The 17,503-nt window shown below is 44.9% G+C and overlaps 1 protein-coding gene across 1 annotated transcript; it reads right to left on the bottom strand.

The window, feature by feature from the left end:
• Window positions 1-2,506: 2,506 nt before the first annotated feature.
• On the bottom strand, window positions 2,507-17,272 carry tent4a (terminal nucleotidyltransferase 4A). Its single transcript, XM_079748874.1, has 13 exons — window positions 16,300-17,272; window positions 13,847-13,970; window positions 10,800-10,846; window positions 10,583-10,703; window positions 10,028-10,135; window positions 9,304-9,432; window positions 8,688-8,901; window positions 8,082-8,208; window positions 7,818-7,921; window positions 7,363-7,544; window positions 7,099-7,257; window positions 6,050-6,226; window positions 2,507-5,697 (listed from the first exon to the last, which is right to left on the bottom strand). The coding sequence occupies exons 1-13, from the start codon at window positions 17,109-17,111 to the stop codon at window positions 5,533-5,535; spliced, it is 2,469 nt and encodes an 822-aa protein (XP_079605000.1). The 5' UTR covers window positions 17,112-17,272; the 3' UTR covers window positions 2,507-5,532.
• Between the last annotated feature and the right edge of the window lie 231 nt (window positions 17,273-17,503).

Genomic DNA, 17,503 nt, shown 5'->3' with positions numbered 1-17,503 from the left:
AGAAAAGAGGACAAAGGAAGCATGAGACAGAAGAGAGCAGAAAAGACAGAGAGAAGAGAGAACCATGGACCAAGACGAGAGAGAGCGAGAGCGAGAGAGAGAGAGAGAGTGAGATAGAAAGATAGAGAGAGAGAGATAGACAGATTGAGAGAGAGAGAGAGAGAGAGAGAGAGAGAGAGAGAGAGAAAACAGCATGAGGTTGTGAGGTAAAAATAAATTCAATAAAAAGGTTTAAGCAGACACTTTTGTCCAAAGTGACTTACAGTAATTGCATTGGACAATGAAGATATAAATCAAAAAGTGCAAGAATAATTCATTAGCACACTGTATATCAACCCATGATCTCCAGACCATCACTGCTAGAGCGTTGTTTGACTTTAGCGTCAGTACTTCTGCTCCTCCTTTGTGTTGGGTCATTAGTTAGAGTGTTCTGTCGCTCACGCTAACAATTGTCACCCTGTGCTCAAGCTGCCTGCCCGCCTATGGGCGAACCCTTGCCTGTTTGACTACCCGCCTGTGACTGACTACCCGCCTGTGGGCGAACCCTCGCCTGTTTGACTACCCGCCTGTTACTGACTACCCGCCTGTGGGCGAACCCTCGCTTGTTTGACTACCCGCCTGTTACTGACTGCCCGCCTGTTACTGACCCTCGCCTGTTTGACTACCCGCCTGTTACTGCGAACCCGCCTGTTACTGACCCTCGCCTGTCTGACTACCCGCCTGTTACTGACTCTCACCTGTCTGACTACCCGCCTGTTACTGACTACCCGCCTGTTATTGACCTCCGCCAGTCTGACTACCCGCCTGTTGCTGAACCCTCTCCTGCCCGCCTGTTCCCCGCCTTAACTTATTTGTTGCCCCCAGTGAATCCCTTTATTATTGACTCTGGCCCGTGTCTCTCGGCGTGGGGGTCGCCTCGCTCTATACCCCAGGACAGGACGGGGAAATGAACAGCAAATGTCATCTATCATTTTGACAAAGAAGTTAACAAAATCCCTTTGTAGTTGGAGGGAGACGGGGGAGGGTGGGTATTGGAGGAGGATGTCATTTGACATTGAAAAAATGTACTGTTAGCTGCAGATAGGGATGCAGAAAGAGAGAAGAAGGTCATCAGTGCTTGGATGTCCACCGCTCGTGGGGGGGGGGGGGGCTGTCGGCCTGCACTGAGTCAGACCCCCACCGCGCCTAAGGCTCAGAGAGGCCTGTCGATGGCTGAGAGGACAGAGAGGGTCCGTCACACACACACACACACACACACACACACACACACACACACACACACACACACACACACACACACACACACAACCTAAGCTAACACAGATATTTTGGTTGGTTTTGATTTAAATCACGGCCGTCTTTGGGATTGGGTAACACAGCTACAGCGTTTAAAAAAAATATAAAAAATAACAATTAAGCCTGACAGCACAATAAAGGAACGCTTTCAGCAATTTGGGGCCACCCCACTTACGCAAATTATATTAAAAAAGCATTTAATATAAGGTTTGACAAAGGCAAAACGCTAATATATTAGTTTTACAAATGGAAAATAAAGAAAGAAACTAGGTTTATGCCAAAGTCAATAAATGAATCTGAGGGTAGACGGCGACGCACAGTAACAAATTTGGCTGTTAAAATAATATTTTCGGGTTATCTTGATTGGTTTATGAAATGCAGTGGATAAAATTAAGCTTGAGAAGCGTGTTCCATGGACCTTTGCAATTCTTGAACCGTTAAACAAACACAGGCAAATTATTAGCTGTGCACAGCACACATACGTCGAGGACAGCTACAATTCTTTCAAACTAAATTATTTTCCAAGTTTTTTTTTAATCATAGAAATAGGTCTGGTAAGCTAGTAAATTAGAGCAAAGGCTAAAAGAGAAGATACTGCAGTGTTGGATTTTAAGAATTCCCGTCGCGCCTGAACAGTGAGCGGACGGACCTCTTGGAGAGTGATCCGGTGATCAGCGACCAGCAGTATATGGCTCCACCCAGTGGTCGGATTTGACTGGTATTTTACTTTCAGCCCGGATTCACGGTTTCAATACAGATCTGACTATAGATTCAGTGGGACTTCTGGGTCCGGGATTGCGATTTCAATTAAAACACATGAATAATGTGACGTGATTGCTCATGAAGAGTTGTTTTTTTAATCTCTAAAATATTCGAGTTGGAACCGATGTGAGCTTTGACGCCGATGACCAAACCCCTTTCATACATTTGATCCCATTCTGATATGCTGTTGCGGTCTACTTATTAATGGGTCACACTTTGCAGGCAAGGTATGGTTTGAATGTTTTTTCACATTATCCTGAATAGGAAAACGAAACCACTGAGTTTAAGTTTGTGCATAGATTGTAAAAACGTTTGTGCAATTGATTACTGAATTTAGCATAAATAAAGTTATTTCAAAGTTAAATAGTGAAGAATAGAGAGCAAAAGCAGTTATTGGCAGTTTTAAAGTGTTTATTTAAAAAATAAAATACAAAAAAATATACCAGTACATAAAAATGTTGAAAACATAAGCCCAACAGATGGACCCAAGACCACCACCAGCTGAGGGGCCATCTTGAGGCCCGCTGCTCACATGAAAGAGGCCAGGATGTAGAGCGGCTACCGCTGTCGTCTCCAACGGTAGCCGCCAGGTTTAAAACCCCTCATTGTTTTGCAACGGAGTGGTGGAATACACTTGCATTTGCATGTTCTATGTGTGTACATCCAAATCTCAGCAGTTGTCAGGTGTAAAACTCTGCATTCGGTTTCTTTTCACTCCAGAACATGTCATCAAAATGGATAGAAAACCAAAGGAACAGAGAGGCAGGAGGGGTGGGGGGGGGCAGCTCTGCGCTAGACGGTCCTACCCTCATCATGTTGGAGCAACGTAGAAAAAGGCCCACCGAGAGGGTGGAAACAGACTTCACAGTCTCCTGTCAACACATGGCTGACAGCTCAAAGCCAGTCTGTGGGTCTCCTTGGTGGACTTCCTTCCTTTAATAAATGCTGGTAGTATTATCCAAAGGAAAAAGCCGCCATGGGCGTTTGAGTTTGTGTAGGTCAAGCATGTACTGTGACTTCAACCACCCATGGGTAGAAGGAGCATTGTACCCAGTAGAATGAGAAATGGTTTCATGGTTGATTTAAAATGGCCTCACGGCCGATATGAAAACAGTGTCTGACCATAACAGATGGACTGTGTCTTTGACTGGAATGAGTCCTGACCGCATATGGAGAAAAGTCACAGGTCTATCATTTGACCTGTGAATATGAACTAAAAATGTATTCTGGCTCATTATTTATGGTACCTCTTCCTATAGTTTGTCTTTTCCAACCTTTATGATAACATGATGGGGCCTGAACATGATCAGGGGACAAAAGCACCACCTAAAACTCCAACTTCAGCCCAGAGTGCAAGGCGCTCTCTGAGTGGAGCACGGCGGCTAGAGCGAGTCTCTCCAACCAGTCACTGAATAGAATGAAAATTAAAAGCGATGCTGAAGGTTGACTCTCACAGCTGCTGTGAAGAAAATAGCTAAACGCGGACAGGCCAGACCAATCTGATTCATATCAGTTTACTTCCATTACAATACTGTAATGGAAAAAAAAAACATGTACAGAGGGGGCATTGAATCTCAATTTTGAAATGTGGCCTATTTTGATCAGAGGACAGAATTTACCCTGGACAGTCACATGACCCATTGTTCTACAAGCAGTGGTAGTAACATGTAGGCGGGCGGGGGAAATCTAAGAAAATGTGACAATAATTAGGGGACTCCACTTGCATAGTAATGACATTAAGCATTGCAAAAAACAATTAGCGGAAGTACCTGGCAATCAAATATACACGAGACTCCCGAAAGGAACCAGAATAGATTTCCCTTTCACTAGTCCTTGATCAGGAAGATCCCCTCCCCATTTGTACTCATCCGCACTGATTTGCACCAAAAGAGTGGACACCTGAACAGGTTCCGTAGCATCAAAGCCCTGTCCCCTTCCACAAATCTAAGGGAAAGGGGGTGAGGTCATGGTCTGACCCCCAGGCAACTCTTCATCAACTTGAGGTCAGGTCCGGTCAAGAGAGCCGTTTATTTAACGAGGCTTCGACCCGATCCTGCGATCACTTCCTGCGGTCCATAAAAATACGACAACCACGGCCATTTTTTAAAAAACACACAGGGGGGGTGGGGTTGACCAACACGGAGCTGCGACACTTCTGCTGTGAGAAGGAAGAGACGCCAAAGAGAACACCAGCTACTGCTAGCCTTCCCTCTCGAACTGTACAGTCCAATGATGACACACACACACACACACACACACACACACACACACCTATATATATGCATATATGAACACAATCTGACGCATGCAGGCTTCGAGAGCCAAATGCCATCCAGAGTACTCTAATGGACAGGTAGAATGGCGTTCTCTTCTCTAGGTTCTGCCTTCCCATCTCAATCTACGCTGAACCAAGCGGGTCAGAACCCCTCTTTCAGACCAGTGCTCGTAGTCACAAGTGATGGCCAACACAACCTTTCGCCTTCGTTGATCGTACCTCCCTCTGACACTCAGTGCATTTGAAGACGACTTGGTGGACGTGGAGGGGGGGGGGGTAAGGGGTGTGTGAAGCAGGGTGTGCTTTGAACTGGGTTCCATGTCAACCTCCCCACACACACACAGACGCACGCACGCGCACACACACACACACACAAACGGACCATCACACTATACAACTCTCCATATATCTATAGATCTTACCGAGGGAAAGGTTCTGTAAACACTCTTCAAATTAAAATGTTCTATAAAAAATAACATTAAAAAATGCCTTTACATATACACAGACCAAATTTAAATAAACATTTACTTTGAAAGAGAAAAATGAATTATTGCACGACTTACAAAACCGCTCATATGTGTGTTTACTAGAAAAAAAAAAAAAAAAAAGGAAATTAAATCTGCGAGTAGAAAACAGGCAGCTTGGCTGCGACGAGACAGAGGCAACTGTAAGCTAAAGGCCTCTCCCGCTGAGGCCGCTCCCAGCAGACCATGACATCAACGCCGCTCTGAGGCCCTTTACCCACAGGGGGGAGAGATTCAACCAAATCAGAGGGGGAGAAAAATAAAGGCAAACACATCTCTGTCCCAGGCAGCCCGATCCTATCCGGACAGGTGGGTGGGGGTCGCTGCTGAGTTCTTGGGCCAAGAGTGCTGGGGGGGGCCTGGTCTGGTTTGGGGCCCTTGCTCCGAATAGTCTTTCGGTAGGCAGGCGGGAGGAGAACAGAACTGCAGAAAGAACGACGAGGGAGGACCGAGATGGGGGGAAGGGGGGCGTTTAGAGCTGGCCAAAGAGGCGGGGCTGATGGGTCACTTAGCGTGGGTGCTGCCCACTAAAAACAGTTAGCTGCTCTGGCTGTCAGTCTGTCCGAGTACCTGCCTGCCCGCCGGTGGCTGTCTGTCCGTTAGTCCTTCAAGACGAAGCTCGGGGCGGCGGGACAGATCAGAGGAGGGGCGGGGGGGAGGGATGAATGGCGGCCTCTATCTGCTGAGGCTGACGGGGAGGCCGTCCCGTTTCCTGCGCCGCCAGGAGGTACGGTGGTACTGCGTGTGTGTGTGGGCGTGCGTGTGTCCACGCGTGGTCAGGACGGGACTGCTGACCAGTGCTGGGTTGTGGAAGCCTTTGACGTTGAATTTTGTCGTGTTCTGAAAAAATGATAATGATACGGTTAGGAATACGGACATGTAACGATAACACTATGAGCATCCAGAAGAATACAATCATTTACCATAAACTATTTATTGTTACTTTGATAATGGTGTAGAAATGGTGAAAATCAGAACTTCAACATCTAAATGGTTAAGGGAACGGTTCCCAACTTTAACATCTAAATGGTTAAGGGGACGGCATAGTACACGTGTGTGTGGAACACGTGTGTGTGGTACACGTGTGTTTGGAACGTGTGTGTGTGGTACACGTGTGTGGTACACGCGTGTGTGGAAGGCGTGTGCGTGGTACACGTGTATGCGTGTGGAGGGGGGCGGCTCCGGTGCCTACCTTGTGCGTGTGGTTGGAGTGGGGGCTGGCCGGCGGCTGGGGGCTGCTGGGGGTGGAGACATTGGCGTGGGCTGGGGGGGGCATGTGGAAGAAGGTGGGCAGGTTGCTGGCGTTGATACACACCTGGCGACCAGGTATGGAGTGCATGGAGAGACCCCCGGGCAGCGAGACGTGCGCCTGACACACAGATGAGATGGGGGAGGAAGGAGGAGACAACACCAGTGTAAAGGGAGAGCCTCCTCAGAAGGATGATCACATCAACAGAGAATCACCAGCGCTTTCTGAATACCCCAGAATGATTCCTGGTCTACCCTACAGGGGGGACTATTGTGAAAATATTGTGGCTCTGTCTTGACTGGATGAGGGAGCCATGGCTAACAGAGACCCTTCGGATGACTGCGGAGCGAGTGAGAGTCATCAAAGAGAACAGGCTCAACATTTATCTCCAAAACTTACGCCAACAAAAGCCAATCTCGCCCTTCACGCCTTGGCCTACCCACGTGTGAAAACTAAATGCTTTCCTCACGTCAGGGCTGATGAACAACAAAGTCTACACACGCGTTAAAAATTATTTATATTGCGCCGGTGAGAAGACTGATGGAATACCTAAACTATTTAGCAAGTATAGAATTATACAGGATTTTTGGTCTTTGATGCAAGTGTTAGATAGTGAAACCGGTTAATCGCCGCTTCCCTATCTGAAACCCCATCTTCCGCCGCAGGCTGAAACCTCATCCATCAAGACTGACTTGGAGAATGGAAAACAAGATATTGTTTCAATATTATCCCACTTCAAAGCAGTCGCTTTGCTTATTTTATGAATTTGTATGTCCGTTATTCTTGTTCTTTCTGGGTTATAACTTCATTGTTGAACACCAAGTGCAAGACGCTTTGGACAGAAGCATCTTTTAAATAAATATAAAGCGATGTTACGCAATGGATTGAAAGGACCTGGCCAGCTAGAATGGTAGCACCAGGCTTCTTAAAAGCCACCATGAAATGGTGGGTTCACGGTGAGCTGCAGCCCTGCCGGGGACCCCGCGGTGTACCTGGGATCCAGCAGGCATGAGGAGGCGGCAGGGCTTGCCCAGCGGCAGGCCCGGCGGCAGGCCCAGGCTGGGGGGGAGGGCGAGGCCCAGCGACTGGAAGGAGGCGTAGGGGTGCAGGGCGGGCGCGGGCGCCGGGCACGACGGTGCAGAGTCAGAGTCCTGGCAGAGGGAGGAGACGCCTCATTATACACCCAGATACATGAAGCTCGACGGAGAAGAACCCAAACTACGCATCAGAACTCTGGCCAGCTGGGGTGCGCTTACGTTGTCCGACCCGGAGAGGGAGGACACCGAGGAGGCAGACGAGTGCTGCCGGGGGCTGGACATGGACATGGGGGAGTCGGCGCTATGGGGGGAGCTGGAGTCCCTCTGCTGCTCCTCCGCCGCTGCCCCGCCACCGCCGGGCTCCGGCTCCGCCTCGGACGCCGCCTCCTTGGGGAGACAGCCTGGGGGAGAGGGAGACGTTGGTGAGGCGGGAACGTTCCCGACAGACGGCCCGCGGAGCCCCAAAGAGATTTGCGTTTGTCTTCAAAGTCGGCGATTCAAATGGCAGTTTCAAACAGCAGGGACCAAATACATCTCAGATTAGCTTTAATCGGTGCCAAGTAGGACACAACAGCACCCATTTGAGCCATAAAGAGCACCTATTCACGAGCCAATGTGCTGCCGGTGCCGTTGGGATGTGTTTATGTTTGCATTAGCCTTGAAATGTTCCTCACCACGGCTCTCGGTTCGTGCCAGGTGCCTGCCCCCCCACTTCTTGATGATCCACTCCCGGTAGTCGATCACCTCCTGGGTCAGCCGGAGGATCCTCCCCAGAGTGCTGCAGGACAGAATGAGGAGCTTAAGAAGAGGGTTTGGCCCAAAGGACCCTTTTGTGGTCGTCCGGGTTCTTTTCACTTTGTTCCAAGATCAATTGGAGGTGGGAGTCAATTAAAGTAAATTGTATCACATGAGGAACACATGTCAACGGGTCATCCCACCTGCCACAGTCTTTGTTGGGGTACGACCGCGCCAGGGGTGGCACGGCGTGGCTGAGGACCGTGTATGCGTAGTCAAACACGTCCTTCACGTTCATGGCGCCATATGAACTCCTGCCAACGTCGTTGCCTGATTTAGAATTGGAGTGAAAGATTATACACTTTTAGTTCACTGATGTCATGAAATATAAAGAACACAATGCATAGCACGATACTAGGGATGGAGTGGTTCAGGAAAGAGATCTGACAGATTTATATCAGATGTGTATTACCTGTGCAAGCAGGGCTCAAGACTAACATTTAAAAAACAACAACATTTTTCTCATTTGCTGGCACCAAATGTCCCTGTATCTGTGGACATTAAATAAACAATTCACTAACTTTAAATTACCCACTATTTTTTTTTACAGGCACTTATGTCATCCTCTGCTTTTAAAAAACATACCATACCGAACTAAAAACCGTGATGTTAACCAAAAAAAAATCATTAAAGAACACGGGGAATAACTAGGACAGCCGTTTGAGCCCACAGATGAACATTTCTGGTGCCCTTTGCAACTTTTGTGGGCTCTTCAATGGGGCCCTTCCTGTGGGTGAAGGGCCACACACCTGGGAGCAGGGGGTCCTCTATGCAGAGCATGGACGGCCTGCAGCCGGCGTTCATGGCCTTCATCAGCTCCTCCTTGGCCATGTAGGCGCCTCCGTTCTTGATGCGGATGCCCGTCTTCAGGTAGTTGAAGTGGCGGCCGTAGAGCTCGAAGAACTCGATGAGCAGCACGCCCAGGTTCTCACTGGGGTTGCGGGCGTCGATGCGTGGGTGGAGCTGGAGGGGGTGGAGGCACCGGGGGTTATTGCGCTGGCCTGAGAACGTTTGTCTTAGGAGCTGCGGGGAACCAATGCTTGGAATTTATTCGACTTGAACTCGATCGTCGAAACTAAGATGGTGATAGCCGTTGGGCATGTGCCAAAAGCACGCCCCTGGTTTAGTCTTAATGGGTTAGGGTTACTTGTCTGAGCGAGCATCCACACAGTTTGAGGATCTACAACCTAGGAAGCCTGGCTCCACAATATTGTCACAGACGATTAGATGTTCATGAAGAAAACAGGATGGAGATGAACTCTCGTACTATTTTGTCCACAAACGTGGCCACACACACCTTCGTCTTATTGTATTCTTCCTGATGTCAAACCTCATTTATGTAGAAAGACAGGCAGGTGAACACACCTGGAGGAAGCTGATGATCATAAGGATGAGGCTGTAGGAGCTGATGCCCCCGGTGAAGACCTCGTTGAGATCCCGCTGCAGGAGGAACTGCTTCAGCACAAAGATGAGATAAGGCAGCATTGGATACTTCTGTAAGGAGATAGGAGCGATAGGCAGGGAGATGCATAGGGAGAGAGAGAGATACGGGTCAACAACAACGTATTGATTTCATGTACGTCTTGTAGTCAGGACAGAAAGACACACTGGACAGACGATGTGGAAATGGAACAGGGTTATTCAAATGATGCTCTGACGTCTGAATAGAAAACTGCACAGAAAAGACGACGACGATGTTGACCAAAAACAGGTTCTTTGTTGAGGGTGCCTTACAATTTTGTCACAACAAAAGGAAAGTAATTTATTTTTCCATTTAATTTGGCACCATAAAGCTCTGTATAACGAGAAAAGAAATCACCCCAATCATTAAACAATGTTGTTTTGTCATATGCAATACGTATGTAGGAATAGAAATATCTTGATACGATTTTTTCCAAACATCGTGCAGCCCAATGTATAGTTTGACAAAGGCTTGCACTAACTAGCAAAAATAGCACAGGAGTAGCAGAATGGATGTGCACGATTCAAATATGTGTCAACACGAACATTCAGTTTCATGCCTCTTCAAAGTGATTGACGACGTGTGATGTTGAGCTTAAGGTGTGGTCTGCTTGGCAGCAGGTCTGACCTTAACATAGTCTTTGATGAAGCGTGCGGCCTTGACGCCAGTCTCCACATTAAAGCTGATGTCCACCTTGACCTCCGTCTCCTGGTCGGTCAGCTTGATGATTGGCACCTGCGAGGAAAGGTGTTGATTAGAGGCTGTCAGTGGGTTTTAGTTCCTGAACATTAAGATCTGGTTGGATTGATTAAGATTTAGTTAAGATATGGAAAAGTGCTAAATGTGACCAGGGTGGTCACATTTAGCGACAGTAGTTTTTAAAATGAAATTACTTTATAAATACTTGACTAAAGTAATTGTAAATCATTCCAACATTATATTCTGAATAATTAATTGAATTGATTTGCATCTCAGGAAAAATAGCTAATAGTAAATATGTCGGCAAGAATACATCTAGGGTTGACGTGCCATGTGATAATCTTGTGAAACAAATTGCTCTTCCCCGATAAATGGCCGTTGCTTTCGGCTGAAGCACTACTCAACACGACGGCGTATGAGGAGATCTTCAATGGGCCGGGAGCGGTTATGGGTGGCGGTCTACACCGGTGAACCGCTACTCACCGTCGCCTTGTCCAGCACTTTGATGGAGAAGGGCTCGGCCACGTTGTGTTTCCGCAGGGCCTGCTCCAGCTCTTGGAGAGGGAGGCGGTCCCACTTCCCAAACACCACCAGGTCAATGTCACTGAGGGCCAAGAGGAAATTACAACATGGAATGCAAAATCAGAACTGCATTGTACCATGCTCTGAAGGTTTTTTGACCATGGCTATTGGGGCTTACCTTGTCGGGAGATAGAGTCCTGTGCTAAAGCTGCCAAATATCTGGACCTAAGAAAGATAAAGATGTGAAAATTTAACGATACATGAGAATAAACTTGTGAAAATTGAAGATTTGTAAATGCAAAAAAGTGCAGTACAAACAATACATACAGTATGTGTACATGTTTGACCATTTGTAGTGAGACGCGATTCTTGCATTTTCACGAAAATGTTTCTGAAATCATGCAAGGTAAAGCGAGGTGTGGTTCCAACTATGGGACAGCACCTAGCATTGATTGATTGGTGTCCACTTCAAGGTTTGATTTAGTAAACCATCGTGGAGTAACGTTCGGCGTGGAAACGGGTCAAGTCAAGTTCCATACAATTATAATTGTGAGGAAGGCAGAGGTGAGCTTTGGGCTTGTCTGAATTATACATTCTGTCATGTCTACTCTATTAGCCCTTTCCCGTATGAACTGCAAGCAGGACAGTCTCCTGATACAGCAAATTCTAAAATGTTAACTTTTATCAATGCTGGCAACTAGGGATTTGAACGTGTACTCGTCAAGCCAATCCTAATGATAACTTTGCGCATTGTTGTATAGAGACTATCAATAGGTTTGGTCACCAACGTTAAGTGGCTCGCCCGGTCAGGCAGAGCTCCCCAAGCATTCCACAAGTTGTACAATAATGACCGCTTGCCAGGAACATCAAAACTGAAGTGTATAGCAGTATAGCACTGCTGTGGGGGTGTATAAAATAAATAATCACACATCTCAGTGTCAAAATCTCTCTCTCTCTATTATTCACCGTCATCCACTTCCACCATGCATTTCCTTATCAAAATACCCAGCAGTGTTTCCCCTAAAAAAAAAAAAAAATTCAGGCCTGGTGGTACGCACAAAAAAACTCTAACAGGGACGAGGTGTGCAGGATGGCTTATTGGGGCGGTGGGCTTCGGTCAGATATAAATACAGACCACCAGCAGGTGGTCTGTATTTAATGTTTACGTTCAATTGTTTGTTCATTTGGTATATTAAGACTCAAAACACAGGATCACAAGGAGAGGATAACTGAAATAAAGTGCATTTAAAGAAAAAATAATCAGGAAAAAAGAGCACAGTTGATACTTAAAGGACAAATACGGTGTAAAATGGATCTGGGATATGTTTAGTATGATATGATAACGAGTTTGAATGTTCATTTGGGAGCAAAAATGCACGCATACAGACTTGGCTGTTTTTAGCCGATTCTTCCAAAACGCTATAAACTTGGAACGATGGGGGCATGTGTCATGGTAAAAACAGAATCGTTATTTTAAACCACTTAAAAGGCTAGAAGTAGCCCGACTCTTCTTTGGTAGTATAATAAGGGTCTTAACATATAAAACGAGGCATTGAGAACTTTGCAAGTGTACAGATTGTTTATTAAAAAGGACATTTTATACACACAATACCATCAGTAGTTCACCCGTCGACTCCATCTTGTCAATTCTGTCTTGTCAATGTCTTATCAATGCCTCGTTTTATATGTTAAGACCCTTATTATACTACCAAAGAAGAGCCTGGCTACTTCTGGCATTTAAGTGGTTTAAAATAACGATTTAGTTTAATCATAACACATGCCCCCATCTTTCTAAGTTTATAGCGTTTTGGTAGAATCGGTTAAAAACAGCCAACTTAAGAATGTGTCTATACGCGCTTTTCTCCAACTCGTTATCATGCTAAACATATCCCAGATCCATTTTACACCAGATGTGCCCTTTAATGCTCAAAAATATGCCTACCATGTACTTTTACACTGTATACACAGTTTATGCAATGCCAATGCCACTATTAAACGTTCTGCCCCCTCGAGGGCATTCTACCATTAAACATCTTTCTTGCAAAATAAATATCAGGCACAAAAGGATATTACATTTTTGTAACACTTTTGTTAACCAACTTTCTATGAAAAGGGGATAGCCTATTTTAGTAATTGAACAGGGAAACTAAGTGCTCCAAAACACACTCACTTATCAAAATCCCCTCATCCGCGAACAGCCAAATGGATTAAAGAAAGAACTCCAGTATACTTGAATCATCTAAATTCATGAGATATTTTGGTGAAGGGACGGAGCATATGCTTGTAGGTCGAGTATACCATCTGTCTTTTCGCCGGCATGATAATTATACGAAAATGTTGCATATTCGCGTTGCAGCTTATCTAAATCATTTTTACCGTGCATGTAGACTTTATTGTGCATCAGCCGTGACGTGAGAAAAACTATTTGTTTTCACGTATAGGCAGGCCAGAAGGGCGATATCTGCTTATCGTTCATTTTTTTAATGCATTTTTTGGACTGTACAATTAAAGGGGAAAAACTGCATCTGAATAGCATTAAATTACAAATTTGAATTATTATCGCTGTTTAATTAGAAAGATAGTAGACATTCAATTGATAGTCACGCTCTGAAATGGTGATTTGATGGCATGAACTAAAGATGCACTCACCTATATGTTTCCCTTGTGTCTAGCAGTGTATGCCTGCAAAGGGGCTTCTAACCAAGCCGTCTGGCAATAGCAATCCTCTCTATAGAGCCATATCTGGTCAATAGTTCTATAAAATAGGTCAATCACATGGAAGGTACGCTGCCCTAAACAACATGTCACTTTATAAAATTTCCCTCGATTCCTGAACGAATCAGAGATTGATTGGTCAGAAATAAGGCAGGGGTGGTCTAAACCAAGTGGTCTCCTATAGCACAGCCAACTGGGAAGAGACCGGCCACTGTTTGATTTCATAGATTATACTAAATAGCCTAGCATTTATTCAATTATACGCCATAGGCCAAATCCTCAACGTAGGCCTTGGTCTATTTACAGTCGACAACAGCTGGCCAGGTTTGTGTGCGCAAATTACACACTCACATATCCCAGCAACATGATTGGTTGGTTGAAACGTATGAAAGGAAAGAACGTGAAAAAACCCCGCCCCCCCAGGTTTGAGCGGGTTTGCCTTCAGATGTTAGTTTTTCATTCAAGGTCTGATTTGTACGACCAAGTTGTGAGTATTGATGAGTGCCTTACCTCAGCATTGGGCCACAGCTCCTTGATGACCGTCTCTATCCTGTTGACCACCTCCTTCCTCATGGCCGCCTCCTCCGGTCGAGGAGACATGAAGTTGTAGAAGTCCACAACCTCCTCATGGAGGCTGGACAGAGAGAAAACCAGCTCAGGGACAGTTTTGGAAAATAAAAATTTATATTGACTTCACCCAAAAAGCAGTATGTTTTTGACCAACATTATATTGTCTTTGATAGTTTAGTCGATTTTTTGGGCAAACACTTTCATCCAATGAGACTTACAGTCCCTTTAATTTACAGGCCTACATGTCCCAAGTTGCTGCCAGCTGGACATCGAACACCCAATCATTACAACATGCCGCCCTATCCTTCCCAGTTAGAAAAGGGCCTCTTTTAGCCATTCCATAACCACATAAACTTCTCAACAACCACTGACATCCTCATTGAATCGAAAAGGGTATTTCTGAGTTTCTATCAGAACTAATTAAATGACATGGAACCTAGCCTGTGAGGAACCAAGGATATAATGGGATTATTGTACTAATTCCCCCTTGATGTTGCACATACAATCAGAGGATTAGGAATAAGTTAGATATTCCATTTTACAAGTATAAATGTTTGGCCAGACAAAACACTTCTAAACAGTCGATCACTGTTCAGGGTCCTTCAGCTTTTCCCCTGCAGGAATGTCCACCATCAGAATGTCCACCGTGATGTCAGAAAGAAATACAGGATGGGGCTGTCACACTCAATAACTAGCAGCCTCAAGGAGTTGCGCTCTGCCCGCCGTGCACCCGCTTGACGGTTAATATGGTGCCTGCCACCGAATAAGAGGGCAGAGTAGTCAATGAATGACAGCAAATCATAAGGGGCCATCCGTATTAGGCTGCCAACCCAACAGGACACTACAGCTGCTATTGTTGAAGCAAACCATTTAAGTTAAAAGGTAACACTTTACAATAAAGGTAAATTATTTTCCATTAATCACATTAGTTTATGCAATAAGAATCAGTTAACTAAAGATGTTGATATGTTTTGCTAATGGTGTTCATGTTAACTAAGGTAATAGTGTTCAAGATATTCCAAGTTATCATATTAGGATAGGGTCAGGGTTGGGGTTAGCCATTACCCACTACCCTCAATCAAAATTCCTATGCTAATACTATATAATAATGTTTATTCCGGTTTTAACTCATATTAATTGATGTACCCTTATTGTGTTTTACATTTAACTATGTAATATACTTGATAAGGCGACTTCAGTGTGTCATGTCTTTAATATAACTATATTTACAGAAAATAGGGCAGGTACAAATATATAAATAAATATATATATATAAAAATAAATAAATAAATCTACGAAAATTACTCAATTCCGTTTAGAAACTACAAAGCCAAAACCTTTTTGCGTAATCCATTGATTAGTGTAGAGTTTAATTGTATTCTTTATTTGAAAAACACGCTGCCATACAGCCACACAATATGCTAATAGTGATTAAACTAAACATGTTTAATTCTTTAACGAGTATGAATGTAGGACTATGTGGTGGTAGTAGCCCTTCAGTCTATATGGTGCCGAATTTCCAATAATAAAGTAATTTACGTCACCCATTCACGAATTCACATTGTTACCAGGTGGGTAACAATTGTAGCTACATTTGCATTTACTGCAAAGACTTCGGTATTATAAACTATGACAGTGTCAATCCTAGTATATATTGAAAATGTTAATGTCTGTCAATGAAATGTGATCATCTCAATTAGTGATGCCGTATTGGTTTCCCTGATCTTGGAGTTACAAAGATATAAAGAAGACGTAAAAACTCACCAGAAATAAAAAAATATATGTATATTTTTAGATGGGCATGTTATGTTCTAGAAAACATGTCTTAAGTAAGCTATGCAATGTGCAATTAGACAAACATTGTACACACCACCAAATCTGTAGTAGTTATATATACGGTATAACAGAAATATACTGGATTCGTTGTAGTAACCTTTCATTTAATGGCTGATTACTTGATATATATCTATATCTATATATTACCAGCCAACCCTCATGTAATAAAGCCGTTTTAACAAAGATTATCTGGAGTTGTATAAACAGCTATTTTTGTCGGTTACTTAATGCAACATTCCACAAGTTCACGGTTACCCAACTCTCGGATAGAGCACCCCGGTGTGCTAAGCTACATGCTATCGTCCCCGCCCACAGCACTGAAAGGGCTAGCAGCCGGGGCTAGCGTTAGCTCACCCGCTATCCGGGCGAAATCCATGGTGAGAACTGAATTGGTGCGTACATGGTAGCGTTATCAAATATATAAAAAAATCACGAAACTAAATTCGTAGTAACAATTGTTGTATTAATATCAAAGGATTTATATAGAGTGATTTATTTTTTAAGATACCGGAATTCTCCATAATTAAACGATATCGTTTTAACAGCCATTCTCTTACCCAAGAAGTCCTGGGTTGTATTTCCTCGTGTTCCATGGCATCCAGGTAATAGCATAATTACCATTAGTGCAGTTTGAAAGCAAGTAATTCATCCCATAAGTGCTCGCCTTGTTGTCACTTTTCCTTCGGCCTGGATGGTGATTGTGGTGATTTAGAGGTATGGAAGGGGGAATCTGGTGCCCCTTTACACAAATTTGTTGCAAATTGAAAGGTGGATGCTCCTGAAGGTGGCGATGGTATTGGTTAACATTATTGTGCATGCGGTCACTGAAGTTAAAGATAAAATTGGCACCGCCAGCGTTTTTATTTATATTCCCCGTTCCGTTTGCACTAAAAGTCCGGTCTAATGAGCACTTGGAAGAGAGACGGTCCGTTCCTGATTCCTGCAAAGAGGAGGAAACAGACCCCGTCGTTTGGGACATCTTCCCCTCACCTAAATCCACCGTCACACCGTTGCCATTCGCGTTGGCCGGCGGGGTCAAAGAGTTCTGTACGTTCCCATTCGATATCGCCATGCCGAGGGAAGAAATTGCAGTGCCATTAATACTAGTGCCGTTCATGATGCTACGATGGCTGCTGCTCATTCCAGCAGTCACGTTACCGTTGCTGCTGCAAAAGCTATTACTTGACACCACGGCCGCGACATTTTTAAAAACGTCCAACGTAGGGTAGTTCAAACACGGGCTGTGTTTCTGATTGTGATGCCGGCCGGAGAGGTCCCGTACTCCCTGAGAAGTCTCCCAGACGTGCATCCATAAGGCGTTCGCAGGTCCTTTCTGTTCGGGCTGAATCCAAGCTACCCTCGGATCCATTCAACTTCTTGTAGGTGGCCCCTCTGAGTGTGTGAAAAAGCACTGCCCGTTACAATGACGCGACGTCCAGGTCCGGGGAAGGGTTAAGATACCTAGCTCACGAAAATAGGAGGACTAAACATGAAACCGTTTAGAGACCATTGATAAATTGGTCCTTTACACCGCTAGCTGAAATAAGGCTAGTGGATTCCTAAGTGAATCCAATATGGCGTAGTCTCTTCAAATCGACGCGCATGCGTACTGAGTAGACAGTTTGAATGATCTCCGTGAACACACCCCCGTCCGCCGCCGCCCCCTCCTCGCCCACCTTTCATCACTGAAGCTCTCGGCTGGATAACACATTCATTACATGATATATCATGGATGTTCCATGTGCAATTATTTTTGACATT

Source organism: Pollachius pollachius (assembly GCF_949987615.1).
Source record: "Pollachius pollachius genome assembly, chromosome: 13".
NCBI classification, from domain to species: domain Eukaryota; kingdom Metazoa; phylum Chordata; class Actinopteri; order Gadiformes; family Gadidae; genus Pollachius; species Pollachius pollachius.
The sequence above is the reverse complement of the archived record's forward strand: the minus strand, read 5'-3'. Positions and strand labels throughout refer to the sequence as shown.

Excerpts from the sequence above, each read along its gene's own strand:
- tent4a (XM_079748874.1), bottom strand. The coding sequence starts at position 17,111 with ATGGATCCGAGGGTAGCTTGGATTCAGCCCGAACAGAAAGGACCTGCG. Across the intron at positions 13,971-16,299 it reads TACAACCCAGGACTTCTTGG|CCTCCATGAGGAGGTTGTGG; the intron begins GTAAGAGAATGG and ends CTCTCTGTCCAG. Across the intron at positions 10,847-13,846 it reads AGCTGTGGCCCAATGCTGAG|GTCCAGATATTTGGCAGCTT; the intron begins GTAAGGCACTCA and ends TATCTTTCTTAG.